The 13,542-nt window shown below is 34.7% G+C and overlaps 1 protein-coding gene across 8 annotated transcripts in view; it reads left to right on the top strand.

Annotated features, from left to right (window-relative positions):
• The window catches only part of PJA2 (praja ring finger ubiquitin ligase 2), a 119,501-nt gene extending 109,252 nt beyond the window's left edge, over positions 1 to 10,249 (top strand). For all 8 annotated transcript variants that reach the window (XM_020968833.2, XM_020968832.2, XM_078153091.1 and 5 more), the window contains 3 exons: positions 4,981 to 5,095; positions 5,499 to 5,620; positions 9,599 to 10,249. In XM_020968833.2, the coding sequence (XP_020824492.1) occupies positions 4,981 to 5,095; positions 5,499 to 5,620; positions 9,599 to 9,718 (357 nt within the window). In that variant the 3' untranslated portion in view covers positions 9,719 to 10,249. The remainder of the gene's footprint in view (positions 1 to 4,980; positions 5,096 to 5,498; positions 5,621 to 9,598) is intronic.
• Positions 10,250 to 13,542: the final 3,293 nt, after the last annotated feature.

Here is a 13,542-nt window from a genome sequence, read left to right as displayed (position 1 = left end):
TGAAGAATGAAGGCAGAGAAAGTTTGACAGCATAAATTGTATCAAAGGATATGAATTAATTTATTCATTGAGCTTAGTATAGATTTAGAAACTAGAAGGTTCTCAATAGTGTCCCACATATCCTTTGGGCTTTGACTAAGTTATTTTAAGCCCTCTTGCCAGTTGTCACCCTTTTATAAAATTCAGTAAAGCTCCTGTTGTGGTATGACTATTATTTAATGTTTACAAATGCTATGAGATGAGAAATACCATATGGAACCTCAGAGTTATTTTAATTTGCATTTATCTAATTATTAGTGATTTGGAGCATTTCTTCATATCATTATAGACATCTTTTATATTTCCTTCTCCTTATTAGATGCCTTGCCTCTAAACAAGTACCTGTCTTATCCCTCCCCTCTACATTCTCAGCACTTGTTTATATGTTTTCCCCTCTTAGAATTTAATATGTGCATTGAAGTTAATCATCAATCATATTTAATCTTTAAAGCAAAACAGTGATTTGCATTTGATGCTTAAACTTCAGATTCACACATCATTCAAGTTCAAAATATTCTTTGAAACATTTAGGAAACAGTTGCCTTCCATTCACTTGTGCTGTATTTTAAATGAATGTGGGTAATAGCTTTCATATAATTGAATATAAAGAAAACTTTCCTTTCAAAATAATGTAATATGTAGTTTAAGTAACAATTATAAAATATTACCCATAGAAGGCTTTATATTTTTTTTGTTACCAACCATATTAAAAGAATTGTTATTCAGAGTTTGAAACACCCATGGAAATCCATTGACAATAACTTTTCAAATTCAGTTACATAAATTGATCTTATACATTATAGATTATTCTGAGTTCTCATTTTCTTTCTTTTTTTCTTTTTAAAGCTAAATTTCTCCCACCAAACAAGTTAGCACCTTTTCAAGCAAGTTGCTATGTGGCTTTAAATTTCCCTGGTGGTTTTGAAGTGTATCAGTATTAGCCTTTTATTTGTCAACTCAATTTCTATAGCCTCTTTTCCCAAGACCTTTTCAATTTTTTTCTTTCTTTTCCTAATTACCATTTATGAATGCTTAGATGTGATTCTTTTCTCTGCTTCACGGAATTCAAATCCTTCATCAAAGTAGAAACACTTGTTTTAATGCCAGAAATAATTCATCTCTTTCAGCAGTATTATATTCTGTTTAAAGCTGGCCCTTTTCAGCTACTCATTTTTCAGTCCTCTCAAATTTGCCTTTTACTGAAATTTTCTGAATTTAAGCATTAGGCATGTTCCTAAGCATAAAGTGTTTTTTCTTCTGTTTCATAAATTTATTCTCTCCCAAGTCTGATTCTTCTCCTATTTTATGTTTGTTGTTTTCTCTTTATTTCTCTTGTACCTGCCTCATAGGTTTGTTGTTAGGATCAAGAGGAGAATATATGCAGAGTGCTTTGCCCAGTTTTAATCAGTATAAATATCTGCTGTAATTTTTATAAAAGACTCCTGCTTTCCTGTTAGTAAGGTGGTGGTAGGAAGATAGCTGAGGTTGTTTTTTGAGCCAAGAATCAAACCTGCCTAGGTATTTTCTTGTTTATTCATTTTCACCTGAATTGCTTCCAGAAGGAGTAATCCACCAAAAAAACCATTCTTAGTAAGTTGAAAGTTTTTGTGAACATTTGGACAGCATTGCTACAGCAAATACCAAAGATAATGTACTACCAACTTCTGGTTATCTTATAAAAGAAAATGAAAGAAGTTCAAAACAAGGGGAGTGGTTATGAAGTAGAGAAGATAAGAAAGAAGGAAGAAAAATGAGTATTTTAATTTTTTTCATGAATCTATTATGAATACATAGACAAGTAATCAGGATTATTCACAATTCCAAGTATGCCTTACTTTGAAATATGCCAAATAAAGATTAACTCGACTAACCTATATTTTGCTTTTTAATTAAAAGTATCTCAGTTCATACAAAAGTAATTTCATTGCACTAATTGCTAAAAGTAATTTGTTGTACTAATAGCAAGAAACAGTATTCTAAATAATAAAGTTTTATCATATATTTAGTTTTAGTAATCCTTAAATACATACAACCATTTCTTTTTTAAAAACGAAAAGATTGCTGATTTCCAGTGCTGTGTACAACAGTAAACAGATTCTCATTCAAGTTATATTTGTCATACGTGTATATTTGAAAAACAAATTGAATGGGTTCTATAATTTGAACATTCTCTAGTCTCATAATCCCTCATTTCTATATTCTGAGAAAATGGAAGGGAGGGGGGAAAGTATTTACTTGTCAACTACATCAGTAAAGTTTGTTTAGTTCACAATTATTTAGTCTCACATTCCTAAAATATGCAATAAGTCATGGCAAAAGTTGGCTGAATTTTAAGGAATATTTCCTGAGTCATAAATATTCTTGAAAGGACATTCTTGACTAATTCATTTTGGTTCAAGGAGCATTTATTAAGCACCTAGTATGTGCTAAGTGTGAAGGGGAGTGGGGGAGGGACTACAAAGAAAAAAATGCCTTCAAGAAACTTTTCATCAATGGAGAAATTACACATATTTTGTTAAAGTAAACAAAAAGTATGTAAAAAGGAAATACAAAGTAATTTTTAAGGGTTAAAACTTTCAAATAGAGGACATCAAGAAAGGCCTTATGAAAGAGATGGATGGCGCTTGAGTTGAACCTTGAATGAAGCTAGGGATTCCAAAAGGGGAACAGAATTGTTTTGAGGCAAAATGAGGGGAAAACATGTAGGAAAAAGTCTTGCTTTTACAAATAAGAAAGCAAAAGAATAGTACCAACTTTTAATCATAGTTAAATGCCAGGAACTATGAGAATTATGTCCATTAATTGAAGGCAGAAATGGATTTTTTGTTGCTTATTAGAATTTTAAATGTAAGATTAATGCATTAATATGTATCTTTAGTAATGTTAACAGCTAACATTCATATAGAATTTTTTGATCAAGAAAGCTCATTACGTTTGATGTCATTTGATCCTCATAATATCCCTATGAGGTTGATATTGTAGGTATTTGTATCTGGGTTTTACAGATGAGAAAACTAAGGCATCAGAAAGTAAAATGACTTAGCTAAAGCCACAAAACTAATAAGTAATATGACTGATATTCAAATCTACATTTTCTGTGTTCCCCCACTGTTTTATACTGGCTCCAGTAGAAGAAATAAATAAAAATCCAAACCGCAAATTACTCTTTAGAAATGAGTAATTTAATTTTTTTAGGTTAATTTTTAGTATATCCCAGGCTCTTGCTTATCCACCAGAATTCATTACATTTGAGTTCAAGTGAATTTGGGCCATTTATTGAATATTAAATATTAACCAAAAAAAGCTTTTCTGAAAAAAAATAATTTTAATGAAGGAATAAGGTAGGGGTTTTCCCCAGTACCTTGCAAATTGGGTACTATAATTATATGTATATATTATGCAGTTCAGTATTATGAACTTCATTTTTCTTAGATCTAGAGAAAAGTACATGTTATTTTTTTTTAAATTTTTTAAAGTTTGACCCCTAAAGAGCAACTTTTGGTGTTGATAGAAATTTTTGTATTTTATTTGCATGACTTTTTTTGAAAATTTTTTAACAGACATGACTTAATTGGGGTAAGGAACTCCCAATGTGGAAATTCTTTTAAGCAGTATAGATCAGCAACTTTTTGAAGATTCTTATCTTCAAAAAGTTGTCTGCAGCACTAGGAGGTGATGTGCCTTGCTTGGCATATATTTGAAACGAGTCTCCTGAACTCATGGTCAGATTTCTACGTGCCTGCTAGGCTGCTACTTTATTTGGAATATAGTCTGTACTAAATACAGCTTGTGCTTCAAGAATAGTCATGGTCAAATTTTATATTTCTATTTCTTCAGCATTGTTCACACTTCCCTCCCATCCTTTATCCCCATTGTTACCACCCTTGTATGGACCCTCATTATTACCCACTAGGAGTATTTATTACAATTATCTTCTAATAGGGCATTCTGCCTCTGCTTCCCCCTTCCCCCAGTATCTACCTTCACATAGTTGGGAAACAGATTTAAAACTCCTTCAAGGATTTCTTGTTACCTTCTAAGCAAAGTTCAGTCTCTTTTGCCCATTATTCAAAGCCTATTGCAGTCTTGTTCCACTCTTCTTTTCTACCTTTATCTCCTATTCACTTGCATTCAAATTTGTCCCCTTATACCTGCAATGCCACCCTTACTTCTCCCTGCCCATTGAATTCCTTTTCATCTTTTAAAGCCCACTTACTTCAAGAATACTTCCATGAATCTCCCCTCCTTCAGAGTTGGTCGTAACTTTTATCTCCAAAACCATTTGTTTCTGTCATATGTACTTAGTGTGTATTTATTGTATGCATGTGGTATTCCCTTACTGTACTGAGCTGAGGGGAGGGATGGTGTCTTAACTAAAGTTTGTATCTCAGCAGTATCTAGCATAGTGTTCTATATCTAATGTTTAACAAACATTTGCCAAATTAAATAAAAAGTTGAGTAAATCATTTAACCTAAGACTGTCCATAAACCAGAAGTCCAACTGTATTGACTTTAACATTAATTCTATAATAAAGTGCGAGGTTTTCTTGCTTCCTTATTCCACCGTGTTCTTCATTTCCCTTTATTCAGGGGATTCATCCACCCACCCATGTTTCTGTTTCTTCTCTTCCTCCATATTTTATAGGCCTTGCTAGTTTTTCCTAAGACCTATGATGGAGAGTGGGAGGAGGGAGCAGTGCCTCCGTGGGGCTGCTGTTCCCTGGGCCAAGTTCTATTTCCAATGAGAGTCTAAAATACTTTAGGAAGAAGAGTTGCTGAGAAGTCAAGTAATATCTTTTGTGTAATATCTGTATTTTGAAGAAGAGGTAAGTTAAACTGACCTGTTATATTGTGATTAAACTCTAGATAGTTACCATGAGACAGGTTATTTGCTGTTTGAAGTTGTTTTTCAGTAAACCGCCGTGACTTTTTCTCTCCCAGACCGCCCTGGCCCATTTAGAGTCTCTTGCAGTTGATGTCGATCAGGCTCATCCACCGGCCAGCAAAGAAAGCATTGACTGTCTTCCACAGACCATCGTTACAGAAGATCACACTGGTAGGAAAAGCGTAACCCAGGAAATGTTAAAATGATTCATTCGCTGTATGCTAAAGTACACAATCAGTCTGCATGTAAAATGGAACTTTAAACATTAAAAGGTTTTGTTGCATTTTACATAGCAGCTACATTTCATGAAGTAGCATTTGGCAATGTGAAATGGCATGTTGGAACAGATATTCCTCCTTCAATGAAGGTTGTTTGTTAAAGACTAAAGTGAACGCCTGTTAGGTACAGACTTGTTTGCAAGTCCCAGCAGAGTATAGATTTTCAAGATTTGACTGAGTCATGATTCATCAGAGTTTTGTTCTGAGTACTCACTTAAGAAATGATTTTCATTTTCCATTTTATTTAAGTTAAACATTATGAACATGTAGTTGAACTAAATACTCTGTTTTTTCAGCTGTTGGTCAGGAACAGTGCTGTGCTATCTGCTGCAGTGAATATATTAAGGATGAAATAATAACAGAGTTACCATGTAGCCATTTCTTTCATAAACCCTGTGTAACTCTTTGGCTGCAGAAGGTAAGTTTTTATTTGGCTTTTACAGGTGTCAATATATATTTTTTTCTAGAAACTAATACTGAGAAAATAGTTCTAAGCATTTTTTTTACCTCTTTCTTTATTGAGAAAATATAGATGATCAAGCATAAGCCCTATCTTCTCCCTACTCCCCTACTTCAAAATTCCCCATTCTCTTTCCCCTCCTTTGCTTCACTTCTCCAAGGCAAACTGCCCCTTATATTTTCAACCCTGTCTCCCTTCTCCTTTAGAAGATTTACCTCCTTTAATCATTTGTTCTTTCTCTCATTTTCAATATCTCTTTATCCCCTGGCTGCTTCTATACAACACAAAAGGTATCTAGGTCTCCTCCATTCTTAAAACAACCTTTACTTGACTCTGCCATACCCTCAAGCTATCATCCTTTTATTTTGTCCTCTTGCTTTCATAACCAGTCTCTTAAGAAATTCATATACTATCATTGCCTCATCATTTCCCATCTACTTCTCCTCAGTCTCTTGCAATATGGCTTTTAATATCACTACTCAACAGAAAGTTCTCTGTCCAAGTTAGTAGTGATTTCTTAACTACTAAAATCAAAACCATAGTTCTACTTTACTTCGCTGCAGATTTTGACACTATCAGCTACCCCTCCTCCCAGAAACTCAGTTTTCCCTTCTAAGATCCTGATTTCTGTATGTTCTCCTCTCTTAGTGTCCGGTTGCTGGATCATCTTCACCTTCTAGCCTACTAGGTGCGGGAATCTCATAAAGCTCTGTCTTGGGCCCTCTCTGAGCTTAGCATAGTGCCTGACACATAGTATGTATATAATAAATGCTTGTTCTCTTCCCTTCCATCACTTTGTTGGTACTTTTGTCAGTTCCCATAGGTTTAATTGTCACATGTCCAAAGCAACTCATTTTCCCCTTAAACCTCCCCATTTCTGTTTTCAGCACCATTTCCAGTCACCCAGGTTACCAACTTTGGAATTCTCCTTGACTCTTCATTTTCCTTCACCCCCACTCCTTATTCAGTCAGTTGCTAAGTTTTGTCGATTTTATCTTTACTACATCTCTTACAACTTTCTCCTTTTCACTGATCTAGCCTCTACCTACCCTAGTTCAGTTCCTCATCACCTCTCCCTTGGATTAGTGTAATAGCCTACTCTTTGGTTTCCTACTTCTGGTCTCTTTAATACATCTCCTACATGAATTTGACCATTCCGTTCTCCTCCCCTCCCTCAGAAATTTCCACTAACCCTTTGTTGCCTCTAGGATAAAATACAGAATCCTCCACGTGATATTTAAAGGCTTTCACAATCAGCCTCCCATCTTCCTTTTCAGTCTTTATTTGAAATTATTGCCCCTCATACACTGTGTTCCATTCAAACTGACTTAATAGCTGTTCACTGTAAACATCCATCCACATGTAGACCCCGTCTTGGAAATATACTTCTTCACCTCCACCTCCTTCGAAGTATAGCTCAGGTGTGACCCTGTAAATGAGCCTTTTTTTTCCAGTAGTCCCCAATTGTTATCCTTCCCTCTTTTTCCCTCTTGAAATTACTATAAATTACTTTGTAGATAATTTATATTTACTAATTTTATGCATGTTGTATCCTGTCCACCTCCACTTGATGAAAAAGACAGTTTCTTTTTCATCATTTCACTCCCAGTACTTAATAAATGTTGTTGTTGAATTGCTTATTTTTGGGATTCTGTTTTTATTCATTATTAGAAATACATACCCACATAACAACTATAAATTGATATTTTTAAACTGTTTTGCTAACTGATAGCACTGGTGACATGTAACATAGAAGACAACTAAGTATATCTAATGGCAATTCTGGAAATGCACAACCAATTTTTAGTCATAATCTTAATAATTTAAAAAAACTTTTTACAAATGTGTGTTTGATCTAGTATAACTGTAAATATCTCAGTGGGGCTTTAAGTAGTCCACTTAAAGTATATTAAAGTAGTATTGGAGTATTTCAGTATGTCCTTTTTCTGCATTCCCTTGGAAATATTGTACGCATGGTGGAGAATATTGAGATTTGGGGAAATTTTCCTCTGCATTAAGATTTGCACACTTTGCATAAGTATTTGATCAACTTCATTTTAAAGAGTCTTAAGATGACCCCTTCGTCTAGGTTAAGTGTTTCCCTTTCTTTTTTTTACATCATTGTTTTACTTCTTTATATGCACTTGAGAGCATTTAAATTTAAATATTAATGATCTGCTTAATTTATCTCTAGTCCCTTTTTCTGAGGGAAAAAAATCTACTGAGTTATTTTCAAAGTAAATCTAATACCATCTTACAACTTAATAAAACCCTTAAGTCTAATTACCAAAATTACTTAAGAGCTATCTAATTCAAGCTGATTTTCCAGGTAGTATCCCAGAAAATTCCTAAAAGTATGTAATGTGGCTCACAACATTTATATTCCTGACCTTAACAATTTATAGATAGAGATTAATGAAATTACTTATATAATCAGATTAATGATTTTATTTATTCCTTCGTTTGCTTATTCTGAAAATGTTGTCTTCTTCATAATATTATGCCATTAATATTGTTTCCATTTAGAATGTCTGCACTATTATATACAGTATTGGACTTTACCTTTTTGACTATTTAGTTTTCTAACTAATTTCTACATGCCACATTTGTTATTTTCATTTTAAGCTGTATTTTTCTTTATCTTCAGTAATATTTTTAGCCTTTTTGTCTTTGCTGCTCAAATAAGAAGATACAATTAACACCAACTATGACTCCTGCTCTTTGGGTCAGAGGGATTCGCTTGTATCCTATGTCTTTCCTCAATAGAACCTGTGAGAGCTGTCTTCTTTTTGAGATAGAGGAAAGTAGATAAATTATGATTAAAAAGTTTTTAACCATTTTTCCTACATCTTGATCTTTTGAGCAAAGAAGACTATGAAGTTGTCTTTTGTCTTTCTTTCTCCCCAAAGAAAAGAACTCTTCATTTTCATCTTTGCTATACTAGAGTCTTTAATGAAATAAAGCAATAGAAACTGAGAAAAGCTTCAGTCTTGGGACATTGTCCTAAAATGTCTCAAAATCTGTCCATTTTATGTATGTTCTCTTTACATGGCAGTACTGCAATCTAGCTTTAAATTACCACAATTTTGTCCCAAGTAGTATCTACAGTATCAGGGTTTTTCGTTGTCCTTGTTCTTCCTTATATCCTCATAATTTCATCATTGTGCCTGGTAAGGGATTAGAACTAAGCAAGAAACAACATATAATGACATATAAAGAAAATCACAAATAACGTTACATGTATCTGGTGTGCATACATATGTGCATGTACATATACATATGTGTGTATCATGTGTACTAGAACACACAGCCTGTAGTGTCATGGCTGGACAAGCTCATGACATGCCTTCCATGCATAGAATGGTCCTGTGGCTCTTTGCCTACCAGGCAGTGGCCTTGCTACAGAGAGACTTCTCTCTCCAGCAGCTCTTCTCACTGGGACAGCCCTGCTGGGAGGGTTGGCTTAGCAAGGGGACAGGCAGACACATCTGGAACCCTGCAACATAGTTCTTTCTCCTTTCCTACCTCTGTTTTTCTTGGACTGTCTAGAAAGCAACCACCTCTCCCAAGTCCTAAACTGTGGTCTGTGAACTCTGAATTGAACTTGACATTAAAAGGAGATTCTTGGTATAATAAAAAGAATGACCTGGATCCTTTGGCCAGTGGTTTTGGTGGAACAACCTTAGTCTCTTAAGTGGGTTTTTGATTTCACTAATGTTTGCATTACACTTTAAATTATCTATGTAAGGTCCCCATTTAACCTGGGCCTTTCATGCTGGGGTCTTTTAAGTGTTTGGGGTAAGTTATTTCACCAGTTTTTAGCAGGGTCAGATTTAAAATGTTTTTGTTTTCCAAAAAAAAAAAATCAGAGTACTTTTCTTTGGCAGTCTTACTATGTCTTTACTAGCTGTTAACTTGTTTTTTCTTCTCCTTCAGTCAGGAACATGCCCTGTTTGCCGTCACGTGCTTGCGCCCATCCTTCCTGAAGCAACTGCTGCCACTTCTTTCTTGTCTGATTCCCTGCCTTCAGTCCACACTGCTACGGGAACTCAGTAAAATTGAGCATTTGAAATGAGATCATTCAGTCCATCAAACTAAACTTGTAAATTCTTTCTAATTAGTTCCAATGTGAAAATAAGTATATATAAATATACATTAAATATTATATATAATATATTGTTGTTTAGAAAGGAAGCATTAAACTTTCTAAACCATATTTAGGTTTGCAATAAAAACTGATATTTTCAAACTAAAAGTTGAAGCAAATTGAACTGTTTTTCTTAAGTTGAATATGTTACTATTAATTGCAGTTAAAATAAGCATTAGTTAAATCAGTCTAAAACAATTACCATTTATGTGACACATCATAGGTTTGCTTTCTTGCAACTGCAGTGCAGTTAAAGCTTATTAAAGTTATACTTATAATCTGTTTTACACAATATAATAAACTTCTTGGGTTTGTCAAAAATAGTGCCACTCAAGTGACTTTGTAATTGATCTCTCATATTTGCATCAAATGTGAAGACTTTCTGTGGTCACAGCAGTAATAAAGATTTGGTTTCACTGGAAATAAAATGCATAATGAAACCCTTGTGCTTTTTCATCTTTTCTTTTCCTTACACTGAGGGCAGTTTTGGTTGGTTAGAAGTAGATATGGAGCTTATTAAAAGTTGTCTGCCCTTTTCTGGCTTTAAGGATATACTAGTCTTGACAATATTGGGCTTCCATAAAATTATAATTGAAAGATAGACACTCTGTTCAGACCATGAGAAAAAATACAAAATCTTTTATATTACTCTGAACAACAAGGCAGAAAACAGTTGTTTTGCATGGAGTAATTAGTATGGTAAGGTTTTTGTTTTTCAAATTAGAATTACATATGTTTAATAAGAATGTATATGTATAGCTTATATCAGATTGCACTCTGTCTTGGAGAGGGAGGTGGGGAGGGAGGGGGAGAAGAATTTAAAACTCAAAAGCTTATGGAAGTGATTGTTGATAAATCAAAATAAATTATTTTTTTAAAAAAGCAAATTAGAATTATAAACCAACTCATCTAATTCAGTGTCCCTACTTATAACATTTATATTATCCCCATTTAGAATGTCTTCACTATTATGTACATTATTTGGCTTTGCTGTTTTGACAACTTACATAGTTTTCTAGCAAACTCCTACATGTCATATTTGTTATTTTGTCTGTTTTATAGAAACTAAGGCACAGAGACATAGTAACTTGCCCATGGTAACACAAGTAGTGATAAGATCATATTATTATAGAGATAGAGCTTCAAAGGACACCAGAAACTATCTGGTCTAACACCCTCATTTTACAGATGAGAAAAAACAAAACTTGAGCAGGTACATGATTTAGCCAAGACCGTACAAGTAGTAATTATCACAGTTGAGATTTGAACCCTTCTCCTGTGACTCAAGAGCTCTTAACATACCATGACACTGTCACCACCCTGTAGTTTATCAGTATTATTATTAGTCATTTGATTTTTATCAGAAACAATAGCTTTCATTTCTAGTTTATGTGTCAACACCATGACATAGGTTGTAAAATAGTATTATTCCCATTTTGTAGATAAGGAAACTGGGGCTGAGAGAGGTTAAATGGTTTTGTCACAATCACACAGATGGTAAGTGTCAGATCCAAGACTCAAACCTGAGTCTTTTGATTCTAAGTGAGAAAACTACCAGTTTAATTTCCAAATACCTTTTTCTGCTACATCATAAGTTTAGGCAAACTTATGGGAAATCATATGCTTAATATAATAAGATGAATTGGTGAATTTTTTCTTAACCTCTTTTTCCAAATTTTTTTCTGTTGTAATTGTAGCAAAAGGGAGTAGATGGGATTTTTAGTTCCTCTAATTACATCATTTAGATGGCTATCTAGTTCACCTTTATACAGACACATTCTTCTTCTTATGTTTTTCTGTGTCTCCTGCTCTTCTATTTTCCATCACATCTTTCTTTTCTTCCAAATCAAATACAGACACAGGCTCTTTTAATGAAAAAATCTAAGTGGAGGTGGTTCACTTGAATGATATAAGCTAATATCGAAGTCAAGGAGTTACTTAAAATACTTAAATACTTAAAATAGGGGAAAATTCCAGATGCTGCCTATCACACTAAGAGGTAGTTGCATGGTACAAAGGAGTTAATCTTCAAACCAAGAAGAGCTGGGTTCGGGTCCTACCTTTGACACATACTGGCTATTTGCCCTGGTCAAGTCACTTAATTTCTCAATTCTCTAAGCAACTCTGAGACTGATTTGCAGGCAAGATGCTAATACATTGGTAAATAATTTTTTTCATCTGAGAATTCCTTGTAGCAGTAAAACCATAGGATGTTTCCCTACCTAGCCATCATAGTACATACGTGTGTTCCCAGGGGAGATGTTTAAAAGCAAGCCAGGAAGCTATTGGTTTGAGATTGTCTAAGGACACCAGGACTAGGATTGAAAGTTCCACTAACTCCAACGTGTTCCTGAGTGCCTAATGAAGGATAGAGTGATGACTCCACAAAGAGCAATTCTCCCTTCAGCCCTTTTGCATGGCTCTTCTTCAACACCGAGCTCAAGTCCTACTGCCTCTGTGAACCTTTCCCTAGCTAGGCCCAACTGGGCTGACTTCTCCTGTCTCTGAATTCTGATTTTGGCATTTAACCATGAATTGTGACTTAACACTTCAAACACTGCAGTATTATATGTCTTATATCCGCTAGTTTGTGAGTTCATTGAGATGAGAGACTATATGTAATATATTTTTGTATCCTCCATTGACAACCAACACAATACTAGAGAAACAGTAGTGGCTAGTATGTTTTTCTGGAATGAATGAATGAGCAAGGACATCTAGTTTGTTTCCCCTACTGCAGGTCTAAAGCTGTTTAGCCCACAGATGACTTAATTAACGTAGTTATGTAATCTACTCTTAAAACTTTTCAGAACGAAGATTTCACTTTTTCCTTTGTACATAGTTGTCACAGTTTCATAGATGCAAGATCCCTGGGCATATTGAGAGTCATAGGTAACTCTAGCAAAGCAACCTCAAATGGACTGGTTCATTCAATAATTAAGAAGGATTCTCAGTAGTTTTAGAATTTGAAGACTTTGAGTTACTTCTGCCCAGTAAGCTTTTTAGGAGGAAAAATATAAATAATAAAATACCAGTAGATGGAAAAAAATCCAAAAATACATTTCAAAGTGAATATTGCTCATGATTTTGTTCCCTGTAGGTTTCTGGTTTGTAGGTGTTGGAAAATTCTTCAGATAATTTCCTTTGTCAACTTCGATGGTGGGTGGCAAAGGAGAGCCTAGATAAGAGATTAAAGTGAGTTTTTCTATCATCTATCATTTAATCAAGAATCCTAGGAAGTTAAATGCAAGAAGCACTGGGTTACTACTCCCAAGTTCACCTGACAGTTTGTGTGGGAGGATAGGTTGTCTTCCGTTGACTGTATCCTCATTCTGGCAGTCAATTTATCACCCTGATTGCTTTAATAAGTGTAGTGGTTATGGAGACAGAATCTTCTTGTCAAAGGGAGGTTTCCACATGGGATCAGTTTAGTGAGAGTAATCTCTGTGTGTAAGGAAGCTTTACCTAAAGGTTAAGACCTCAGCTCTGGAACTTCTACTTTGGGGCCCCTATCCCAACCCCTTTTCTGATTGGTGAGTGCCTTGTATTTCCCAATGTAACTAGGCAGTTCCAGCCATGCTTCACAATCTTCTTGCCAGTTACCCTAACTCTACACCCTCAGACTGGAGACCACGGTCACTACGGGACCTCTTTTTTCGTAACTCAATTGATGAGGTGAGTGCTGCATGCTCTCTAGGCTGCCCCGGCTCTGCTTCATATTACTGTCCTCCAT

The sequence above is a fragment of the Phascolarctos cinereus genome, unplaced genomic scaffold (assembly GCF_003287225.1).
Source record: "Phascolarctos cinereus isolate Bilbo 61053 unplaced genomic scaffold, phaCin_HiC Scaffold_4;HRSCAF=312, whole genome shotgun sequence".
NCBI lineage: Eukaryota > Metazoa > Chordata > Mammalia > Diprotodontia > Phascolarctidae > Phascolarctos > Phascolarctos cinereus.
The sequence above is the reverse complement of the archived record's forward strand: the minus strand, read 5'-3'. Positions and strand labels throughout refer to the sequence as shown.